The sequence below is a fragment of the Monodelphis domestica genome, chromosome 7 (genome assembly GCF_027887165.1).
Source record: "Monodelphis domestica isolate mMonDom1 chromosome 7, mMonDom1.pri, whole genome shotgun sequence".
In the NCBI taxonomy this organism is placed as follows: Eukaryota; Metazoa; Chordata; class Mammalia; order Didelphimorphia; family Didelphidae; genus Monodelphis; species Monodelphis domestica.
This window is the reverse complement of record NC_077233.1, coordinates 227,643,380-227,666,331: the sequence shown is the minus strand read 5'-3', so window position 1 is coordinate 227,666,331 and position 22,952 is coordinate 227,643,380. Positions and strand designations below refer to the sequence as shown.

Genomic DNA, 22,952 nt, shown 5'->3' with positions numbered 1-22,952 from the left:
TGTTTTCAGTTCTTTGCTACAATACAAGTTCTACTCTATTTTTGTACGTAAGAGTCCTTTTCCATTTTTTTGGACATCTTCTGAGAAGGTATGCCTTGTGAGTACCACTTTGGGGCCAAGGGGCAGGTAGGTGGTGCTGTGAGTAGAGCTCTGGATCTGGAATCAGGAATACCTCAGTTCTAATCCTGTCTCATACATTCATTGTCAATGTGACCTGTTCAAAGTATCCTTATCTTCTTAGGGTTGTTGTAAGAACCAATTGAGATAATATTTATAAAGCTCTTTGCAAACCTTAAAGCACTATATGACTGCTAGTTATCATCATCATCATCAGCATTAAGGAGTATTATAACAGTTTAGTGAACTTCTGGGTATCTTTTGACAATTTAATTTCATGCCATGTTTTTATGCCTAGCTTTTCTCAGAACTTTTTGAAATTTGAATTTTTCTTTAAGTTCAGGGTAGACCAAGAAACTCTGGACCAGCAATGACCTCTTTGGTTATTAAAAGCAACAGTATGACATAGCCATTTTCTTCTTAGGTTCTGTTATGTAAGCTCTTTCTTATTGACTGGAATCAGATCCAAAGGAACACTTCCCCTGATTACTTCCTCATCTTTCTAAGAGATGAATTTGTCAGTTTTCTGCTTGTATAAGAATGAGACTTGTAGCAATTGCCTGGAAGTTGAAGTTCCTCATCACTGATATATTTTGCTTCTTCCAGTTTTGTGATCTCAGAACTTATCCACCATTTTCTCTACTGGGGCAGGCAATTTGTATTTATAAACTACATTTATATACTACATCACTTTGGTTTCTGTCTCTTTGGAATCTTAACAAAAGATCTCCATATTTCTTCCTCTTCTCAAATTCATAGATTTCCACTCATTTATATGTAATTTCTTATCACACACAGAAAGGCCAGAAAATGGGATTGTACATGAAACTGTGAGTCCATTATATAGTCTAGCCCTTTAAGTATACTTAAGTATATATATAATTAATATGATTAATACCAACACTGTCCTGCTTTGCCCTCTGCTCTGAGTCCCATTGTAGTCTCCTTTGTATTTGAATAATATTTCATTGATGCTTTTTCCTCTGTTACTTTTGGCATCACTGTCATTACCTTCTTCCACTCTTTCCTCAATTTTTCTCCTTTATACCCCTCCCTCCAAAGTTTTCATTGTAATGAGAGTTTAGTCAAGCAAAACAAATTTGTGTTGTGATTGTGTTTGGAAACATATGTCTTATTCTCCCCACCTGAATGTTTTATTCTCTGTACTTGTAGTCCATCACTTCTAGGCCAAGAAATGGGAGGAATCATCAGTCTTCTGGAGTTGTAGTTGTTTTTCTTTACAGTTTTGTTACTGTAGAAAATAGTTCTCCTGGGTCTGATCATTTTACTGCATCAGTTGATTCCAAGGTTCTTGGAATTTGTCCCATTTTGTCATTTATATATTTCCTGGACATAGACTTTTAGAATATTAGGGTTAGGGATGTGGGGAGGGGAGTAATCATGGAGAAATATTCTAAATCATCTAATTAAATAAAATAAAAAAAAGAATATTAGGGTTAGTCAAGTATAATCTCTCGTATTTTTTATAGATGAGGAAATGATAGTTCTGTTTATGAGTTGTTCCTTCTATCAGCTCAATTTCTTTTGTAAATTAAATTTTTTTTCAAAGCTTTTTGTTTTTGATTTTTGGATTGGGCATGTGACTATTGGTTTTTGTTTTGTTTTGATTTTGGAGGAGGGAACCTGTGATTTTATGGGTATATGGAGCTCCCTGTGAAAAAAATTTCTCTACTCTTACAGATTAGTGTATTACAGAGTACTATGTTTTGGTTCCAAGGCAGAAGGTAAAAGTTTGAAAAAAACAAACAAACAAATCCGAATATGGTATGTATGAATCTCCTAGAGCAAAAAGGTTCTTGTTGGGGAATAGTTTGGAATTTGAGTTCTAAAGCTAACAACAGGGCTTTTAGGAATCTATCATCTAGGGTTGGGCTATTATAGGATGATGGTATTATTTTAATCAAATATTTGGGACAATCTGGAATGTTGGGCATTGTTTTGGGATGCTTGGATAGCATCCTGTTGGGGGTGGGGAAAGGGTTAGGTCTTTGAGGAAAGTCTTCTTAATTGCATGTTCCTGTTGGAGAGCTGGAAATTCCTAGTTTGTTGTGCTTGACTTTTCATCCTTCTGAATCTTATAAGCTCATAACCATGAATCTTTTGTTCAGGGGAATAATTTGACTAAATTTTAATTGTGAAGCAGTTAATTTTTGTAGGGAGTTGGCCAGTCCTTTGACTCATCTTCCAGGGCAGATTTATTTGAATAATACTTCTTTTAGCTGACTGTGCAATAGGTACTCAAATGTTTATTGAATTTATATTGGTTCATATCATTGCTGATAAGAAGGATAGACAGTGAAACTAGATTAGCATGATATTTTGAGTGTCCTGCTTTTTTATACTTGACTTCTATTTTGCCCTATCAAGAGTAATTTCTACTCTAATTGAACCTTCAACTTTTGTTCATATCTATATCAAGCTTGTGAAAAGCTTGCTAACACAAGTTAATAAGTACCAATTCCTTATTATTTATTAAAAGTACTGGATCAAGTAAAGTGTACCAAAAAAAATTAATTAAAATCTTCAATTCCCTAGTTTCCTGCCCCTCCCCAAAAGGCTAAAGCAGCTCCTACCCCTTTGACTTGAGGGAATAATTCTTAAAGGAAATGGGGAGAAAATGCTAAACAGATTCTTTAGAAAGCTTTTACGAGAAGAACTTCATGTGAAGATTGGCTTCTTAGCTTCTTAGCCCAGGGATAAATAGCTAGGACTTGCCCAGTCTCGACTTAGATTTTGTCTCCTTGCATTTGTAGTCTCCTTGCATTTGTAGGGGACAAAGAAGTAAGGCGTGTAAGAACAGGTTGAGATGGAGATCAGTAGTTGGCTTCTTCAGGGCAAAGGTATTTTTCATGGCTTGATATTTTTCAAGCCTGCTTTTCAAAGTTTATAGTTAAAAGTTGGTAATAATAGAGGGGGATGGGCTAAGGTATTTCCAAGTTCTATTCCAGCTTTAAAATTCTGATTTTTTTTTTTTTAGAGAGAACAGTATTCAAAGTTCAAATATATTTGAATAAAGAGCAAAAGGACTGTTCTTTCCCTTCAGTAGAATTTGGTTGTATGTATGGGCTAAGTGGAAAGTTAATATTCTTTTGACTGTCTACTTTTCCACCTACAAATTCTGTTTACTAGTATCATTATGCAATTTTGTCATATAAGTATTGAACCTGAGAGCACTTAACCTTTCAACCTTTGCTTTAGGACTTAAATTTGTTACACACATTTGTTCCCATCTTCCTTTTGGTTTCTAAATTGGAATAAACCTTAGAGACCATCTAGTTTCACTATTTTAATTTACGAAACAAAATAAGGCTTTAGAGAACTCAAGTAACTTGTACAAGGTCAAGAAAGAACCTGAGACACTAGAACCCAGAGTCTTCTGACCTCTCAATCTGTTATTTTTGTTACAGATTCGACTTTTTCTTTTTTTAAACAAAACCTTTTTTTTTTAACCCATCTTTCTTAGTATCAATTCTAAGGAAAGAGTGGCAAGGACTAAGCAATTGGGGTTAAGTGACTTGCCCAGGGTCATACAGCTAGGAAGGTCTGAGTTTACTTTTTGACTCTAGGTCCTCTAGGTTTACCCCCTAGCTTCCACTCTCAGTTACATTTTCCCATGAATATAGATAGCTTCATACTCCCAGAAGTATCATTCCAGAATGATTGTGTCAGTCATAGCTCAATAAAAGTAGGAAAATGATAAATGGTTAAGAATTCTGTGCAGAGGGCTATAGATCTAGATTTGGAAGGGTCCTTAGAGGTTATCTGGCCCAAATCTCTCATTATACCGATGTGGAAATTGAGGTCCAGAGAAGTCAGTAGCCTTTAAGTTTCATGCTGGCAGTGACAAAGGGACTTGATCCCAGGTTCTCTAATCCAAAGTGTTTCCTTTCCGATTTCCGGTGCTGCAATGTAACAAGCACCTCATGCCAGGTAAGCCCTGGGTTTGGGACTAGGCATACAAAGGAGAAAAAAAAAGGACCCTCCTTCCCCTCCAGGAGCTAACATTCTTTTGTGAAGATTGCAAAGGAAACTGAACTCAGTGTCAAGGGTTTTCAGAATACCATGTATGGGAGAAAGTGAGATTAGAAAAATCCTACTTGATTACATGGTTAGTGTCTCAGTCATCCTGTGGAAAACCCCAAATTTTACTTGATGTAGACGGCATGGTGACTTGCTTTTCTGGGGTATTCTAAGTACTGTTTATCTGCCAGAAAGTAGTAAAACTTAGAATGTAGGCTGGAGCTGGAGGCTTATGGATGCTTACTTAAAATAATCCTCGAAGTATTCAGTGATGGGAAGACAGAAAGAGACTTAATTTATAAGTCTGTTTTAGGGTTAGGATTGGAGTGTTTTTTTTTTAAATCCTCATAAGTGTGGATTAATTTTTAAAAATGCACATTATAAACCAACTTTAGGGAGAACTTATAACAAAGGAACCTGATTTAGTGTCCTCTACACCTCTTTTCAGGCTAGTTTGAAACCTAATTTCTGGTGGCCTCTTTTAGGTAAAGACTAGAATGGTTGGCATTAATTGCAATTGGTCATGATAGACTTTCAAGTTTGTGGGGAAGGATATCCTCGTAGTTTTAATGTAAAGTGATTTGGCAGGCTTAAGCAGTTCTTTTTTTTAATTCAATTTTTTTTAGTCAACCTGGGTTTTTTCCAGGGAGACCTTTGTGAATCACCATATCTAAGCTTAGACAGTTTGCATGATGACACTACTTCATTAAACTGAAGCTTTTTTCCGTCTTTGTATACCTGGTGCCTTTAACAGTACATTCACAAACTAGGTACTTGATAATTATTTGCTGGGGGAAATTTTTATATAGGTTTTAGGGTTTGCAAAATTCTTTACATACATTCTCTAATTTGATCCTCATATAAATTTGTGAAGTAATAGGCTGCTTCCCTCATTTTACAAAAGGAGAAACTGATGTCTGAGGTAAGATTCAAACCCATGTCTTCCCACTCTGTCTGTGTCCATAGGTCAAGGAGTGCTCAATGCATCTATCAGTGGATAGAATTGAATATCAGATAGATTGAAGGGAGTGAAGGCAGACCCTTTGGTTTGCCTAGACCTTTTCTGCCTGTCTATATCTATATCTGCATTGTTGTGAAGTGATGCCATTTAAACCAGAATATAGTTCTTGTGTCAAGACACATTAGCAAGAAAAAACTGAATTCTTCTCCCTTTCAGTAAGCTATTATTATTTGAGACCCGGTGATGGGAGTATTACTACCCCCCCCCCCCCCACTATTACTTTCTGTTTTAAAATCAATACTGTGTATTGGTTCCAAGGCAGAAGAACCCTAAGGGCTGGGCTATGGGGGTTAATTAAGTGACTCCTTCAGGGTCACATAACTAGAAAGTGTCTGAAGACAGTTTTGAACTCAGGACCAGCTGTCTCCAGGTCAGCCCCCTCCCCTTGGCATTAAGTTTTGAAGGCTCTTGCCAGGTCATGACTGAATTTGTGTTTTCCTGTTGCTGAATGCTCACACAATGAGTCAGTCAGTTAACATGATTAAGTGTCTGTATGCTCTATACTGTATGCCAGGCACCGTGCTAAGTGTCCAGGATACAAAAAGAGGAGCTCACAGTCTAGTGCTGTTACCCGATTCGAATTCAAAATAGGACTGACTTGTTTGGGGATTGAACCCATAAAACGTGGGTTGGTGTTTGGAACAGTAGATCAGATAGTCACTACATAGGAAAAGTCTGAGGCACTCCTCTCGGGTCATGTGGTTTTCATAATGGCTCCGGAGAGGACGATGTCCACATCTCCTCTCTGTCACCCAGGCTAATGACTGGTTTCTGTAGGCAGTGGCTGAGGTCAGAGACTTCTGGTGCAATATTTCACTAGTGAAATCAGGGAGTAGTTGTCCCAAGGGCTTTTTGCTTCTGGGCTTATCCAGCTTTACCTGCCCGCCCCCCCCCCCTTCTTTCCCTGAGGGGAGAACTTGACCTTTGCAATTGCCTCATTGTAGAGCTTTACTGGAGATAGCGTTTGTTCCTTCCAGAGCCTTAAGCCACAGCAACTTGAGGAAAAGTTGAATGGAAAGCACATGACTTTTGTGCCCTCCTTTCCTCTGTCACTAAACCCAGGATCAGGAGGCCTGGGTTTAGTCTTTACTTGGGCTATTACTTTGTTTCTGTTGACCAACCTCCTCATTTTGCAGATAGGGAAACTGAGGCATGGGGACAAATGACAGTGACTTGCTTGTGGTTTCATAGCTAGTTTGGGTATAGCTGAGACTAGAACACAAATGACCACCAATAGAATCTAGGTGTTATATACCTTAATATGCATGATAGAATGTCCATAGCATGTTAGATTTCAATGAATTGTAGTGGACAAAAAAAATAAAATAAATCACTGACTAGATCCGGGACTTGTTATCTGGGTTCCACAGACTTCCAAGGGTTCTGTGAATAGATTTGGGAGGGAGTTGGTCTGTGAACTTGCATGGGGAAAAAATTATATATTTATCTTAGTATAATTGTTTCCTTTGCAATTTTAGTTTTTACATTTTATGCATTTAAAAATATTATTCTGGAAAGCCTACTAGTTTCATCAGATTGCCTAAGAAGGGGGTCTATGATGCACAGAAGATTAAACAACCTTTGATTTCAACTAACCTTTTCTTTGTGGGTAGAACATCTGTTTCTTCCTAGTGAGGTGGTAGAACTTAACTTACTCAATTAACTTAATGTACTCAATTCTAAAATGGGGCATCTGATATCACTCTCATGTTAAAAAAAATTCCTTGTTGAATGAAATCCACATGAGTTTTATACCATCAAGTGTGAAGGTGTAGAAACTATGAAACCATTTAAGACAAACTTGGCTGGTTTGAACTTTGAAAGCAATGAGAAAATTTGAATAAAATTTTATGTTCTCTCATCTTCCTCATGCAAAAAAACCACTACCAAAGTATAGTAATTATCAGTTTGGTGTCTGTCTGGGAGGCAACTAATATGTATAACTTCAACCAGGGGCTAGGTATTCCCTATCCCTTTTAATGTCTGGGGTCATTACTTATTTGCCAACACAAATATGAATTTGTTTCACCACACCCTTTGGGTGGCAGCAGTTAAAAAAATGAATTGGCAGTTGTCCAAGCTCTTTCCAGTAATAGTTAAATTGGTCTGACATTCTTTTTGGGTGTCCTCATGTTCCCTCCCCCCAGTAAGATACCAGTCATGCTATGGATCCATCCATACAAGCCACTATCAACTAAGACTTCCAGGTTTGAAGTTGAGATTCTGCCCTGGATTTATCCTGGGTTATTTTCCTCACGAGGTAGTGTTTATTTAAACCTCTGGAAATAATGTGCCATCTTATATGTACTATGTGAAACTAGTGACTTGATTTAAGTCCACTTCCAAGATTTCTTTATTACTCAGTATTACAGATTCTTTTTTTTTTTAAATCAACCAGACTTGGGATAATTGAACAAAATTGGTTTTATAATGCTCAGATATGCATAGCATTTTTTCTTATCATCTTTCATTGTTTTTTTATTGGAATATTTAATCCATTAATAATTAAAAGTTATAAAAGTTGGGTTTATATTTTGCTCCATTTATCTCTTTTTTAGCATTAACCTCCCTCCTCCCTCTTTCCTTCAGTCTTAGAATTGATACTAAGGGCTAGGCAGTTGAGATTAAGTGGTCATACAGTGAGAGGGCTAGAACTGAACCTCGGTCCGCCTGACTCTAGAACTGGTGCTCTTTCTATTCGTTGTGCTACCTAGTTGCCCCATAACATTAAAAAACAAAACAAAACCCTTTCCTTACTGTCTTAGAATCAGTATTGTGTATTAGTTCTAAGGAAGAAAAGTAGTAAGGGGCTAGGCAATAGGGGTTAAGTGACTTGCCCCGGATCACACAGCTAGGAACTGTTTGAAGCTACATTTGAACCCAGGACCTCCTGGCTCTAGGACTGTCTTTCAATCTACTTAGTCATCTAGCTGCCCCCAACATTCTTTTTAAAAAATATACATTTTAATATTTTGAGTTTTACATTCTCTCCTTCCTGACTGAAACTTTGATATAGGTTATACCTGTGCAATCAAAACATTTCCACATTAGTTATATTGTGAAAAAAAACAGACCCCCCCCCCCCAATCCCAAGAAAAACAAAATTTAAACTGCATTGATTTGCATTCAGATTTTATCATTCTTTGGAAGTAGAGAGCTTTTTTATCTTAAGTCCTTTGTAATTGTCTTGGATCATTGTATTGCTGAGAATCGCTTTTATTCTCAGTTGATCATCGTGTACTATACTGGCTATTTCTGTGTATATTCTTTTCTTGGTACTATTTACTTTGCATTAGTTCATGTTGTCTTTCCAGGTTTTTCTAAAACCATCTTGAAGGCAAGCAATATAATATAGATAGTACATATATAATCATGCAAAAACATTTCCATATTAGCCATGTTCCAAAAGAAAAACATAGACCAAAAAAAAAAATCAAGATTAATTAAAAAAAGTTAAAAAAAACAACAACATCATCAGTTCTTTTCTCTGGCAGTGAATAGTATTTTTCATCATAAGTCCTTCAGAGTTTTGGATCATTGTATTGCTGAGAATAGTTCACAGTTGATCATTGTATGTATGGTATTGCCATTTCCCATCCTGGCTTTTCTCACTTTACTTTCTATCAGTTCATGTAAGTCTTCAAGGTTTTTCTGGAACCACTTCATCATTTCTTATAGCACAATAGTCTTCCATCACAATCTTATATCACAGCTTTTTCAGCCATTCTCCAGTACATCTCAATTTCCAAATTCTTTGCTACTAAAATTTTTTTTTTTTGTACATAAGAGATCCTTTTCCTTTGATCTCTTTGGGGGTACAGGCCTAGTGGTGATTTTGCTAGATCAAAGGGTGTGCAGTTTTTATAGCCTTTGGGGTATAGTTCCAAATTGCTGATTGTATGGTTGCTTAAAATGGTTGGATTGGTTCACAACTCCACCAACAGTGCATTGGTGCCCTTATTTTTTCACATCCCCTCCAACATTTGTAAGTTTCCTTTTCTGTGCCAATCTGATAGATAATAGAACAACCTCAGGGTTATTCTAATTTTATGCATAGCATTTTACAGTTCACAAGTTCTTTGATGTGTCTGCCATTTTATTTGAGTCTCACGACTGTGAGGTTTGTCAAAGCAGGAGTGTCAGAGAAGTAAAAGAACTTAGTAACTTGCTTAGTCTCACTCTTCCTCATGAAGACAGAATAGATATCTACTTTAGGGGGGTATCAAAAGGTAAGTCAATCAGTAAACATCTGTGTCTATTTCCCTAGTTCGAGGACAAACTTTATTACACTGAGGAATCAGGAGAATATCATAAGATGTATTTTAAGCTCTTTTAAGGTTCTATTCAAGCTAGGTAGATTAGAATGAGGTTGCTTTTCTGCCCCCTCTGAGTGGGGCCCATGGAGTTTTTCCCCAAACTGACAACATCAAGTCTTGGTTTGACCCAAGTCAGGGAAGGGTTCTTTTGCATAATTATACCATTTTAGCCTGTGAAGACAGTGAGGGTCTCTTACTTTTTTAGTGGACTTTGAGGTAAACTTAAATCTGGGCCCAGGCAAGAATATGAGTGATAATAGCTTTATTAAATAAGGAAAGGGGTGGGTTGGTGGGGGGTGAATAAGAGAAATGGCAGTCATAACATTTATTTCTTCAGAGACAACTTTTTTTGTTTATATTTTTTCTTTCTTGTTTATTAATTCACAATTCTTCTTGCAGGTGACTGTTATAGCAGAACAATAATAGAAGTAGTTGTAGGCTGAGGATGTCAGTTAATCTCGTTTCTCATGTCTACCTTTTTGTTGCCTTGTCCAAGAAGTCTGGTTGTCAACTATTGGATAGTAATTGATTTGCAATAAGTTTGAACTCTGTCTTAGAAACTGTTTTGAGAGCAGCTGCAGTTAGTGGCATTCATCTACTTAGCCTATGGAAAGAAGTGGCTCTTTAGAGTATAACTTCCATCAGTTCACTATAGACCTACAAGTTGTTGCTCAATTTGTAGCTGAAATTCTTGCAGGAAATCTCAGGGTACCCCACACAGTAAAAATGCAGCTAAGCTAGCTTTCCAGATGTAGTGACTGCTGCGGTCATAACATTTGACTGTGGGAAGAAGCCATGTAAAATGCTTACAAGAAACTAGACAGTTTAAATTTCCTCTGTATGTAAAGTCTATAACAAAGCCTATCTAACAATGAAAGAAGGAAAGATTTTAAAGGTTTTTTTTTTTTTAAACTGCCCCTTTTGTATTTGTATGTAAAACTTGTGCATGATCTGTGTGAAATACTGAATGGGCTTCATTGGGACTTAATTGGTAGTCTCTGGATTATGTGGAAGGGTCAGCTTTATTTTTAGTTCAGTTATCCTTCAACATTTGTGGGTTGGCCATTAATAAATGGGAATTTTTGGAGATTTGTGGTGGGAAATTATAGATGGTGCACATATGCAAGGAAAATGTAAAGAAAATTTAGTAAGCCATAAATGAAGATTCTTTATTATTGATCTGTTTTTATCATTTAATCTAGTATTATCATTTTATCATCTTATCAGATATAAGTATACATATGTAAGTTTATTATAAAAATTTAAATTTGGTTAAAAGTTTCAGTGTATTATGGGCTTCATACTCTTTGGGAACATATCCAGACTGTCACATTTTTCTTCTGCAGTGATCATTGTATTTTGTACTTTTTGTGGATGGTAATCCTTGAAGCAGTTTCTGTAGTTGCATTAGTAGTAGTCTCTAGGTAACCGAGGATGATGATTGTCTTTATGGGTTTTCATCTATGGTGTATAGATGCATTAGCAACTTCGAAGACTCTCCATAGCATGCAAGATACTGATCTCTTTCACATAGAAACAGCATCTTTTTTATGGGTGCATTGTGTTGTTTTATGGGTTAAGTAAATAGATCAGAATTCTTAACCTATGGTTATGGTTTTTCATATTTGTAGGGTCCTGCACCCCTAACTCCATGACTGATATTTACTTTATGTCCAACTACTTGCCTTTTCTTTCTTCTTATGCACCTTGGTTTATCCAGAGGAGTGAGAAAGTATATGAAGCAAGTCAAATAAGTGACCTGAGTCTTAGTTCTTCATCCGTAAAATGGTTATGTTTATCCAGGAAGTTTTATAGCAAGTTGTCAACAATATTTTTAAATCAAACTGTCTTGTAATGTCTAACTTTTTTTTTTCTTTTTGACAGAGTTGGTGTTTTGGAAGAGTCCTTTACCTGCCTAGGTATCATCTTGGCCATTCTCTTCTTTCCTATTGGAATTATCTGCTGTTTTGCTTTAAGGAGGCAAAAATGCCCTAACTGTGGAGTAGTTTATCTTTAAGTGGAACAACGAAACCCAGCTTTCCTATCCCTCCTTTTCTTTTTCTAATGTAAATGTCTTGTATAATAGCTTTATTTGATCAAGTATCTGAACTGCTTTGTAAAGTGTGATGGGATAGCCAATGTTTCTTGGGCTTGTGGTTTGAAAAATATGGAAAAAAAGCAATTTTGCTTTCAAGGTTAATGAAAACTGATTTCAAACATGGCTTCTTTGTTTTTGCAGTTTTCACTTTGTGAAAATTGAGAAATGCTGTTTTTATAAATGAGGTTTATACCGTTTTAACTGGTCTTGCTTAATTTGATGTTTGCACATTGTCACTTCTGTATATTTTTAAAAAATAAAGTTAACTCACTTCAACTCTGACTTCAGTCATTACATTGCCATCCGGTGTGGTACTCCATGTAAATTTTGATGTATGGCCTGAATGTTGGACAGGCTTTGTTATGAAAAATAGATTGATAAATTCCTTTGTCTCTAAATAAAATGTCTTTAAATATGTAAAATATATAAGTCCAGAGAAAGCACTCCTTTGCTTATTTAGCTTGGTTTTCTAAGAACAAAGCTATCTGCCATTTGGTTATTTCACTTATCCAAAAACGCCTACTGGTTTTTTAACAGTATTAACATATACATTTTAAGTGCATATATTGTTGTATCTCCTGGAACACATGAATTATGCTTTTTGTACATGGTTAGTTTTAAAATATATTTAATTTTGGATAGACATGTTATTTCACAGATTATCTATCATTGATGGACAGCAAGAAGAAACCTCAAAAGTCATGTAGTACAATCTCCCTGCACAGATGAGGAAATTAAGGCTTTGGGAGAGTTCTATTTACTAATATCATTAAGGAAGTACATGGCAGAATCAGGATTTGAACCTGGTCCTACCTCCCAAGAGTGAGCTTATAATATGCATTTGGAATGGTAGTAAGATAATTCAGAAAAGCCGCTGGACAAAAATGAGTGTTTAAATTATTATTTTTTTATTAAACTGCAATATCTTGAAATTTCTGTGGCATGTAACCTCACTCAGAATGTCATGTACTTTACAGAATTAAAAAATCCAAACTGAGCAAATTCCTCACAACATCCTTGTGAGGTAGGTAGGTAGTTAAGGTGACAGGTGGCAGGCATCTTCTCAGATATAGCAAGGATAGTAGTAGACTGGAACTTTGGGGCCTGTAAGCTGAAGATTGACTGGTTGTAGATTACAGGGAGTAGAAACAAAATTGAACCAATTGGGGTTTTTCTTCCCTGTCTCTCCTGTCCTCTAAAGTCTCAGTTCCCTTTTGTTTGTATCTGTGGTTTATAAAATGTTTAAAGGTAAATATTTCTAAATTCACTTTGATTTCCTTCCATCTGGTACAGAATGGATGTCCCCTGGGCTGGTGAGAGTTTGTGGCAATGAAGCATCCATAGTGTTGCTTATTCATGTGACAGTTAATTTGTATCCAAGATAACTAACTGCTCAAGGAAGAACAAAGGCTGCCTGCCATTCCAGGCTCACATACCAGAAGTCCTAAAGCTACATCAACAGCCCTAAGGATGAAGTCCTTGTTTGGTCCCGGGGAAAGACACAAGACTAGCTATTCTCTGCCAAAAGCTACAGGTTGAACAGAAGCTTTTCTCTAGTAGTAGCCAGCCAGGTTCCAAAGCTGTTGCATGTGAGGAGCTGTTGGGAGGAGGCCGACTTGCATAAAACATACAAGAGACTGGGGTAGCTTATCTTTAGACTGACATTTTCTACATGCACCTGCTTGCACTTGACCTTCAGTAAGTGAGTATGTCCAAGAAAAGGAAGGTTTCTTTTGTGTTTTATAAATTTGTGTTTCTTCAACTTGGAAAAATAAAAACAGGGCAAAAACTTAGGTTTAAATAGTTTTATTCCTGATGTGTGTATGTCTTAGACACACATAACACTCAGAAGGGCAGAGTGTCATTCTACAGGCTCCCCTGAGATGTGGTTAGCTTTGGGAAACTGAGGAAGAGGAATATGAACTTTGGTTGTGTATACCAGTGCAACTAGAACTTCATCTCTATATAAAGATTCCTGCAGGCCATAATGACATACTGATTGATTTTAAAATGTTTTATAGTATTACTTCCCAATTACATATCAATACTATTTAAGGCAGAAGAGCAGTAAGGGTTAGGCATTGGGGATTGAGGGACTTTGTCCAGGGTCACACAGCTAGGAAGTATCTGAGGCCACATTTGAACCCAGGTCCTCCTGGCTCTCCTCAGCTACCTAAGCTGCCCTCTTTCCAGTTACATTTTAATCTGGTTTGGGCTTGGGGAGTGTTTTGGACTGCCATGTGGGCCTTGTGTTTGAAACTAATTGCAGTGGCATATGACTAGCTTCCTAAGGCATAGAATATGGAGATTCTAATTATTATCTCGGATGAAGTACACCCAACACAAGAGAATCTCATTATCGAAAGACTGGCCAAAGCAGTAATCTATTCTCAATAAATCCTATTTGGGGGCAATCATACTATTATTTCTCCCAAGGAGAAACCCTCATTCAAACTTCATGGTCGAATATTCTGTAGAATAGAAGTTTGATCATTAATGAATATCTGTATTTAGAAGTCTTAAATTGTGACAATTGTTTTGTGTGTCATAGGTTTATTTGCCTTGGAATAGTACAAGAATCCTGACATGCATCCTACAGTTTGAAATTTTATTTTGTGTACAACCCCCAATATTCAATAGTTTTTACAAGTGATTTCTTAGGAAGAAGAAAAATTCTACAAATTACATGAGGGAGGAGGTTGATTTCTCCTAAGATTGATTATAACTAACTTTAAGGGAAAGGGAGGTGAAGGATTGTCCTTTACAGTTCTGCATTTGGGGTTGATATGCTTTAATTTTAAAAAATAAAAATTTAAGTTAGAAAAAGAAACTTTACAATTTGAAATGGTACCTTTTAATAATCTATGTCAGCACAAATAATTTATGGTCTGTGCCTGACGCAAACCTATGAAATATGACAGTGCTATTGCTTATATAGAATAGCACATATTTAACCTCAAAGCAAAAGAATCAATTTTGCATCTGGGTGTAGAGAACAAAGACAATTGCTTATTTCTATAAAATTATACATTTAAAAAACAGATTACTATAACCTCCAAAGAGAATCAATGGAACAGAACAATCTATTGGCTTATCAAACACGAGGAAGAAAACATTTAAGAATTGTGGTGGTTATTACAATATATTCATTTAAAGGCAGAAGTGAATTCATTCACTCTCAAATCTTATGAGCATTTGATTTCTTTAACATTCATTGAAAACTGGAAAACCTTTCTTATGTTCCATTCCTCTATAATGATAGCAGATGTTAACAAGAAAATCATAATGTTGAACATGTAGTTTACAGGATGAAAAAAAATGGTCAGTGTTACTTTTTTGACTCATTCATCGAATTATCGGTGCTGACCTGTCATTTGTCACTGTTGGTCGGAGTTTCACAGTAGCAAAAGGATTTTCTCCACTGTGGACCAAGAGAAAAACACAAAGCTGTTATTGTAGAAAAGCTTCAGAGATGGTTATGGCTAACTCTGCCGAATTTGAACAAAATTTAATTTAAGAAATTAATTTCTAATTCCCTTGCATTTAATGTAAATTCTGCATGTAAAGAAAGTTGAAAATTTGTAAACAGTGAATCCTCTGACATCTAATGATACTTTATTTTGATCTCCCCAAAGAAACTATAATTTACATCCATGTTAAGATGAAATTATTTTGATAGAACTGAAACAAAAGTTTATCATGCTCCTTTTCCTTGGGTTTCACATAAAGATTTCATTGTGGGGGAAAACTTGAAATAGATTCACCAAGGGGCAAATTGTGGTACAGGAGAGCTCTCAGGAACAGCGGTGGTCAGAGTGGGAATCAAGATGTAGCTTATGTAATTCAAGAAATAAAAATAAACCAGCCTCTTGCATCCAGATTTTCTTTGTTATTGTTATACTAAGCAATCTAATGAAACTATATATCTTAGGCCATGAAGAGAATAGCCAATGATTTATATAACCAGTAGGATTTGCAAAGTCCTAATTATTTCACATAATTGCCTTTTTAAAAAAAAAATAAACCCTTACCTTCTGTCTTGGAGTCAATACTGTGTATAGGTTCCAAGGCAGAAGAGTGGTAAGGACTAGGCAATGGGGGTCAAGTGACTTGCCCAGGGTCACACAGCTAGGAAGTGTCTGAGGTCAAATTTGAACCCAGGACCTCTGGTCTCTAGGCCTGACATCCACTGAGCTACCCAGCTGCTCCTTAATTGTCTTTTAAAAGTTAACAAAACATTCTCCTACCTTTACCCCCTGCCCAATTAAAAAAAAAGGGAAAACCTCCTACAACTTTGTAACAAATATATACTTAAGCAAAACTTCCAGTAATGGTATGCCCAATAAATGTCTCATTCTCTACCTTGAGTTCACTGTCTAGAACTTTTTTGGTTACATTTTAAATTCTAAGCTGTCTCCGTCCTCATACTGCACTTAAGAAGGCATTGTTTGACAAAGACACACACACAAATAAAAATAAATCTGGGGATGTGGGTTTACAGTTATTAAAGCAATATTGCTTTTGCTGTATACAATGTTCTCTTGCTTGTGCTCATTTTACTCTTCAAAATTTCATGTAGGTCTTTCCACGTTTTTCTAAAAAATAAACCTGTTCACAATCATATGTCACAACTTGTTTAGCTTTCCCCATTTGATTGACATTCCCTCAACTTCCAGTTCCGTGTCACCATAGAGCTGCCATCAATGTTTTAAAGCATAGAGGTTCTTTCCCACCTTCCCCCCAATCCTGATTTCGCTTTGGGAAACAGACCTAATAGTGACATTCCTGGTCCAAAGTTGAAATACATATGAGAAATTAAAAAAAAAAAAAGCTGCTTGCTCCAGACCTGATTAAAATGTATAGGAATACAAAGGAAACCAATTTACTGAAATCCAGTTATCAAAACATTTAAAAAATAAGTTCATATAGGCACTAGGAACTGCTATAAATTAATAGACTTCGAATTGCTTGGGGGCAATCAGTTAAGGCACTGTCTAATAGTCAATCAGTAAATGCCAGAAGCAAGACGTGAAATTGATTTTCTGACTAAAGCCAACCCACAGTTATGTCTTGTCTTGGAATAAATGCAGCAGGGATCCTGGTTCAAATCCTGACTCTCCTAGCTGGGTAAAAAGCCATTTCAGCCTCTAATTCCTCTGGTGCTTAAGTTTTCTTATCTGTAGAGTTCAAGTTGGACCAGGTGACCTCTGCCTGAGGTCCTTCCCAATGAAGTTAACACTAAAAATGTTTTGATAATGAATTAAATGACTTGGCTGCAGGTCTGCCCTGTCAGAACTGAGGTTTTTCCTGACTTGAAAAACAGAACTCCTTCTCCTATACTCTTCTAAGAATGCAGAAGGCACCTTCTTTCTTGATTAACAGCAATACCCTAGGATTGTCCTTGGCATTCATGCATTAAGTGGAGTTTCCCAATAACAATTTTTTTGTAGCCCTGTTTTGAGGGGGATCTAAGACTAAATTCTGTTCCATAGAAAATATTACATGTATTATGCCATTATCTGACACTATACCAGTAAGAAAACATTTGTATGTAGTGTTTACAAAATTAAGTTCAATTAAATCTAAAATAAGATTCCCCTTTTTTAAACTGTTACCTTAAGTCTTGGAATCAATACTGTGTATTGGTTCCAGGGCAGAAGAATGGTAAGGGCTAGGCAATGGGGGTCAAGTGACTTGCCTGGGGTCAGAGATAGGAAGATTTGAACCTAGGACCTCCCACATCTGGGCGAGGCTCAATCCACTGAGCCACCCAGCTGACTCTGAGACTCCCTATGTTGAAGCTTTCATTCATTCTCCTGGGGAGATGTAACATAGGGGAGTAGTGGCACATAAAGAAAAAGATTCACTGGTCTGGCATATGTGCTTTAGAGTTTTTCCACTAGCAAGGACAGCTGTTGGTTGAATCACGGATACTTTTGTGCATGACCCCTGGTACCTAATATTTGCAAGGGAGATGTCTAGGCAAGGGGCATAAATTTGTAACCACTGAATAAAAAGCCTGTGGGCACAGTGGGAAATCACAGCAAAGTGGGGTGTAGAGATAAAATTACCTTAGGAAAGGAGGCTTTGCTATTCCATTTGTATCTGGCTTCTGCAAAGAGAGAAGAGGAAAGTTATTAATATTACAAGAATTAAAAATTTATTCTGAATTTAACACATGCTAAAAGGGAATATTCTATATACGCACAACAGAAGCACAACAGAAAATAGATATGTGGAACCATGAATCTAGTATGTATAATAGCGTGCTTTCTAAAAATATTATGTAATTCAGCATTTTGGTTTCAGAGCTGTCTTGTCTGTTTTCTGAATTTCCTTGTGTTTTTTTCTTCTGTGCATACTCTTTTCTTTTTTGTCCACTATTACTAGGACTCCTTTTTCCCCCACCAAAAAGAGAAAACCATGATCCTTCTCTCAAATAAGCATATTTAATTAAGCAAATCAAATCCACACATTTGAAAAGCCAAAAGGTTTGTCTCATTTAAGGACAATTTTAAGAGTAAAAGTAAACACAGTTAAGAAGCTTTATATGTTCCAAACTGAGGCGCCAACATTCATAGCAAGATCTAGTTGCAATTTTAAATTATGACAATAATTGACAAATACATAATCTGAGAGTTTGTAAAGTGATTTACATAGTATTTGGGGGCAGCGAGGTGGTGCAATGGATAGATTACTGGGCCTAAAGTCAGAAAAACTCATCTTTATGAGTTCAAGTCTGGCTTCAGACACTTAAAAGCTCTATGACCCCTGGCAAGTCGCTTAACCTTTTCTACCTCAGTTTCCTTATCTGTAAAATAAGCTGGAGAAGGAAATGTCAAATAATTCCAGTATCTGCTAAGAAAACCCCAAATAGGGTCAGGAAAAGTCATTTGAACCTCACAACAAACCTCTTAAGTAAATCTTAGAGGGACTAACTAGTTCTATTTTACAAATAATTTCTCTGGCTTTACTAAAGCGACTTGTCCATGGCTGCATAGATAGTAAGTGTAAGAAGTAGAATTTGAACCAATGTCCCTCTGATTTAGAGTTCCTGTGGCCAACTCAATCAGAGTTGAGTTAAAGAACTTATTTTTTCCCCCCAGTAGATTTTGTTTTGATAATACTAGAGTGACAAGATTAGGTTCTTTCCTTCCATAGCTTCCAACGGGAAGATTTAATGCTCTGTGAGCAGTAAAATTTGAGGACAATTAATCCATTTTCAAATACCTTACTCCTCCTTCCAGTGCAGAGATTTGTAAATTGTAGTTGTATGTAGAAATTCTAGGGCTTAAAAAAATCTTTATCAAAGTAAACATTAAGCTAACCAAAAGAATGACATCTTTTCAAGAGGGCACAAAAAAGACAACTTGCAGCAGCAGCAGAGCAGCAGTATGAATGACTGAGGCTTAGGACTGGCTTTATAAGGAGTTAGGAAGGTAGAAGATAGAAAGTTACTTTTTGAAAAGATGATCCAGAGGTCAGAGTGGATTTGTGTTAATCCCACACAGCAGGCACTGGGTATATTTTCAGTCTTCATTCTGAAGGGGACCTGGATTTGAGACCCAACTTTGCCAATTATAAACTAATTTGGCCTTGAACAAATGACTGCATATTGGTACTTAAATTTCCTTATCTGTAAAATGAGGGGATTGTATATGAATCTAATGGAACATTATGGAAGTGATAACTGAAGAAATCAGAAAAATAAGATGGATCTGAAATAAGGTAAATAATAAAACCAAGAGAATATTAAAAAGACTACAAAAATATCAAATGAAAGCATCCCATGGCATCTGAATTCAGAAGAATAGCAATGAATAATCTTGGTTCAGAGAAAAAGCATATAACACACATTCCTTATTTTTCAGAGAGCTTGGGAACAAAATCTCTCATTCCTTTTTCTTGGAATGTTATCAGGAAAGGATGACCTGGTGGTAGGGTACGGCATGAGCCAATGGAGGAGCAGTTTGATGGTCTTATTGAATTCTTTAGGCAAGAGCCAAGGCAGGTAGGTCTAGCCTAGGAATGGGAGGGTGATAGAACTATGGCTCTAAGCATTTCCCCTGTGGGCAGATAATTCTTTAATGGCCCCCTAGTATATTTTGCCACCTCTAGAGAAGTGGCAGGTTAGGGATCATCAGTGAGATTGGAATTCATCACTTTGGCCAAGGCAGAAGATAGTGATTTTGCCCCCTCTAGAGGGCTGTGCCTTTTCCGGGATAAAGAGAGAAAACTCAGTTTTTGGGCTGCCCAGCTTCTTCAACTTTTGTGAAGGTTTGGACCTTGCATTTATAGACCGCAGGTTTAGTCTGATACTACAGTGTGGTCACCTTGAAAAGGGAAAGAGGGATGCCCCAAGGGAGGAGAAACACTTCCCTAGGCCCAGGAATTTTCCTTGTTTGTCATCTTGGTCTAATGTAGCTGAAGGGCAGAAAGGGGATGCAGCCAGACCCTAAGCCTGGGATGGGACAGATCTTTCTGGAAATTCCTCTGCACTCCTTATCACCCAGGACTTTCCCAGGACCAGCCTTCCCAATCTACATAAACTTTCCCTGAGGGTGGGAAAAAAGACAGTGTAAAAGACTAAGAGGGCCTTCTTTGACCAGGGACCTGAAAGATCAATTCCTCTCTGAAGAATACCACATTTCTAGGACTTAGTGAAATATATTTAGAGTGGGAGTGCAGAGAACTAGAAAAACATGCTAATGTCAGAAGGAACCAGTTACCAATGGTTATGAAGTGTTGGGCAAGAAACTAAAGGACATTAGTGGTACAGGTTCTGTTTTCCTAACTCTTAGCCCCTAAAAGGAAGGAATGGAGGAGGAAAAATTAATCTGGAAAGTGAATAAGTTAAGAAGATGGTCCCTGACAAAGGATTCTGGACTTAGACCATGGCTAAAATAGGAGGATGCTAGATGCCTGGTCAGAGATGGAGTACATGTAAGATAAGAATGTTTGCATAGTATCTTGCAATCAAAAGAACTCTGAAGTCATGGGAAAGGGACAAGAATAAGTACCATACAGAGCAGCTACAAGAAGTTAACTGGAGACAAAGTTCTAAGAAAAGAGTCAGTTGTAAAACTTATAAGCCTCAAATACGTATCCAAATGCCCAAATATAGAACATGTGAAAGGGGAACAAGAGATCCTAATTTAGGTGTTCTTAACCTCTTTTGTGTCAAACTCATTTTCAGAATTAAAAAAAGAATCACAATCGAAGGTAATGTTAAACTTCAGTTAGTTTAGTGAAAATAATAAAGGTGGAAATTCTTCCCCCCTCCAAATTTAGAGATGCTCTGAAATCTCTTTATCGACCCCCTTGGGAACTCCAAGTTAAGGACCCCTGTTCTAACCCAGGAAGGCAAATTTAAACTCATATGTATTTCTGAGACTTGGGAAGAATCCTGTGACTGAGATAGACAGGAAAGCTAAATGGGACATGGAACAAGGCAACATGGTATATTAGGAAGTATACTCATACAAAAATCTAGGAATAGGGAGAAGCTTGACGAAAAGCATTTGGGTGAAGGGCAAATAGAGAGAAGTGGGTTTTTTTTGGGGGCAGCTGAAGGGAGGGGGGGTCATTAGAGTATAATGCAGATCACCTTGAGGAAGAAACAGATATATTTGGGAAAAGTATCACAAGTCTGGAATGATAAGAGGACAGATTGGGGGTTTCAATTAATCCAGATATCTGCTGGAGTTTTCTCTGTGCTAAAAGAAGAATAGCTTATAATACTTTGACTGGAGGGGAAAGTCAATTGTGGATTTTCACTAAAAAAGGACTGATTACTGGGGTGGAAATGATGTGAACCCTTGGGGGAAGTGGTCACTCTCTCTTCAACCTTGTGATAGAGGGGAAGAAATGTGGACATAATCAGACTTGCAATCTAGGTGTTGGGAAATCAGATTTCAAAGTGTTCAGTGGAAAAATAGGTAGGATTTCCATAGAATGAAATGCTTCTGGGGAAGTCAAGTCTTGGAGGGATGGGAGATACCCTTGAGAATGAAATTATGAAGACAGGGAAACAATTCTAATGGAGAAAAAATGGGATTTGTCTAGAGACATTTTCCCCTAATGATGTGAAATTCAACCTCAGACTCATCAGAGTCTGGCAAAGATGATTTTTTTTTTTAAAGGGAAAAGATAAATATTAAAGAGGCTATAGAAAAATAGGCACATTGATGATACATTATTGATGGGCATGTGAATGGGTACAGAACCATTCTTTGAAAGTGATCTGGAATTACACATAAAGTTACTAAGCTTTGATCCAACTATTAATAGGTCTATACCCCCAAAGAGGGAAAAGTTCCTTTATATACAAAAATATTCATTGTAGCTCTTTTTGTGGTTGTAGAAAAGAAGAAACTCAGGGAATGTCCAACAATAGAGGAATGGCTGAATAACATGGCTATATGAGTGTGAAGTACTATAATAAGATGCTTTAAAATAAGACATGGAAAAACTTAAATAAACTGATGCATACTGAAGGAGAAACGAGCAATTTATACTATATAACATATTTTTTGAAGATTTCTATAAACTAATAAAGAATGAAATTAGCAGAACTAGGATAATTCATATAACACTAAAAACAAATAAACGTTGAAAACTTTAAGTAGTAAGGTAAATTCAAGGACCATTCATGATTACAGAGAATTAATAATGAAGTACTATTTTTTAGACAGAGGTGATGGATTTAGGGCTTGGAATGAGACATCTTTTTGAGTATAGCCTTTGGGGGAAATTGTTTTGCTTAATCATACATATATTACAAGAAATCTATTAAAAAAATTTTCCCCCCTCCTCACTGCCATGGGATGGGGGATATGAGGAAGAGAAAATAGATTTCTGTTAACTAAAAAAAAATGGGTGAGGGTGAGGTGTTATAGATATAAAAGGTTGTACTAATGTTCAGATGAGGTCACTATTATTTTTTTTCTTAATAATTTTATTTTGTTACAATATCTCTCATGAAGCAGTATTAATTTGCAAATGCTTGTAACAAAAAGCAAAAGAAATCAATTCTGAAAGTGGAAAAAAAACTGATGTGGATGCACAGGAGACTCACCAACTTGGATTTTCAAAAACAATTCACAGAAGATGGAAACAAGGCCAGGTAAGGGGATGAATATAAAAGTGTAACATGGTCCTGTAAAAATAACACCAAGAACTCTAAAATTCATAATGAACTAAGACAGGTGAGAGAAGTTAAGGAGAGCAAAAGTAATTTTTTTTTTTAATTTAAAAGTTATACTGGAAGAAAGGATGAAAGGATAGGATAGGAACTTAATGGGGTGGGGGATGTGAAAATAACTGACCACAAACAGGAGGTCTACTGCTTCTCCCACTT

General features: G+C 36.7%; 2 protein-coding genes across 2 annotated transcripts in view; one reads left to right on the top strand and one right to left on the bottom strand.

The window, feature by feature from the left end:
• Positions 1 to 11,869, top strand: part of BRI3 (brain protein I3) — a 37,429-nt gene extending 25,560 nt beyond the window's left edge. Inside the window, exon 3 of the mRNA XM_001377798.4 lies at positions 11,380 to 11,869. Coding sequence (XP_001377835.1) covers positions 11,380 to 11,512 — 133 coding nt within the window. The 3' untranslated portion in view covers positions 11,513 to 11,869. The remainder of the gene's footprint in view (positions 1 to 11,379) is intronic.
• Positions 11,870 to 12,204: 335 nt separating this feature from the next.
• The window catches only part of BAIAP2L1 (BAR/IMD domain containing adaptor protein 2 like 1), a 149,812-nt gene continuing 139,064 nt past the window's right edge, over positions 12,205 to 22,952 (bottom strand). Inside the window, exons 13-14 of the mRNA XM_001377810.4 lie at positions 17,665 to 17,705; positions 12,205 to 15,014 (exon numbers count right to left, since the gene is read on the bottom strand). Coding sequence (XP_001377847.2) covers positions 14,939 to 15,014; positions 17,665 to 17,705 — 117 coding nt within the window. The 3' untranslated portion in view covers positions 12,205 to 14,938. The remainder of the gene's footprint in view (positions 15,015 to 17,664; positions 17,706 to 22,952) is intronic.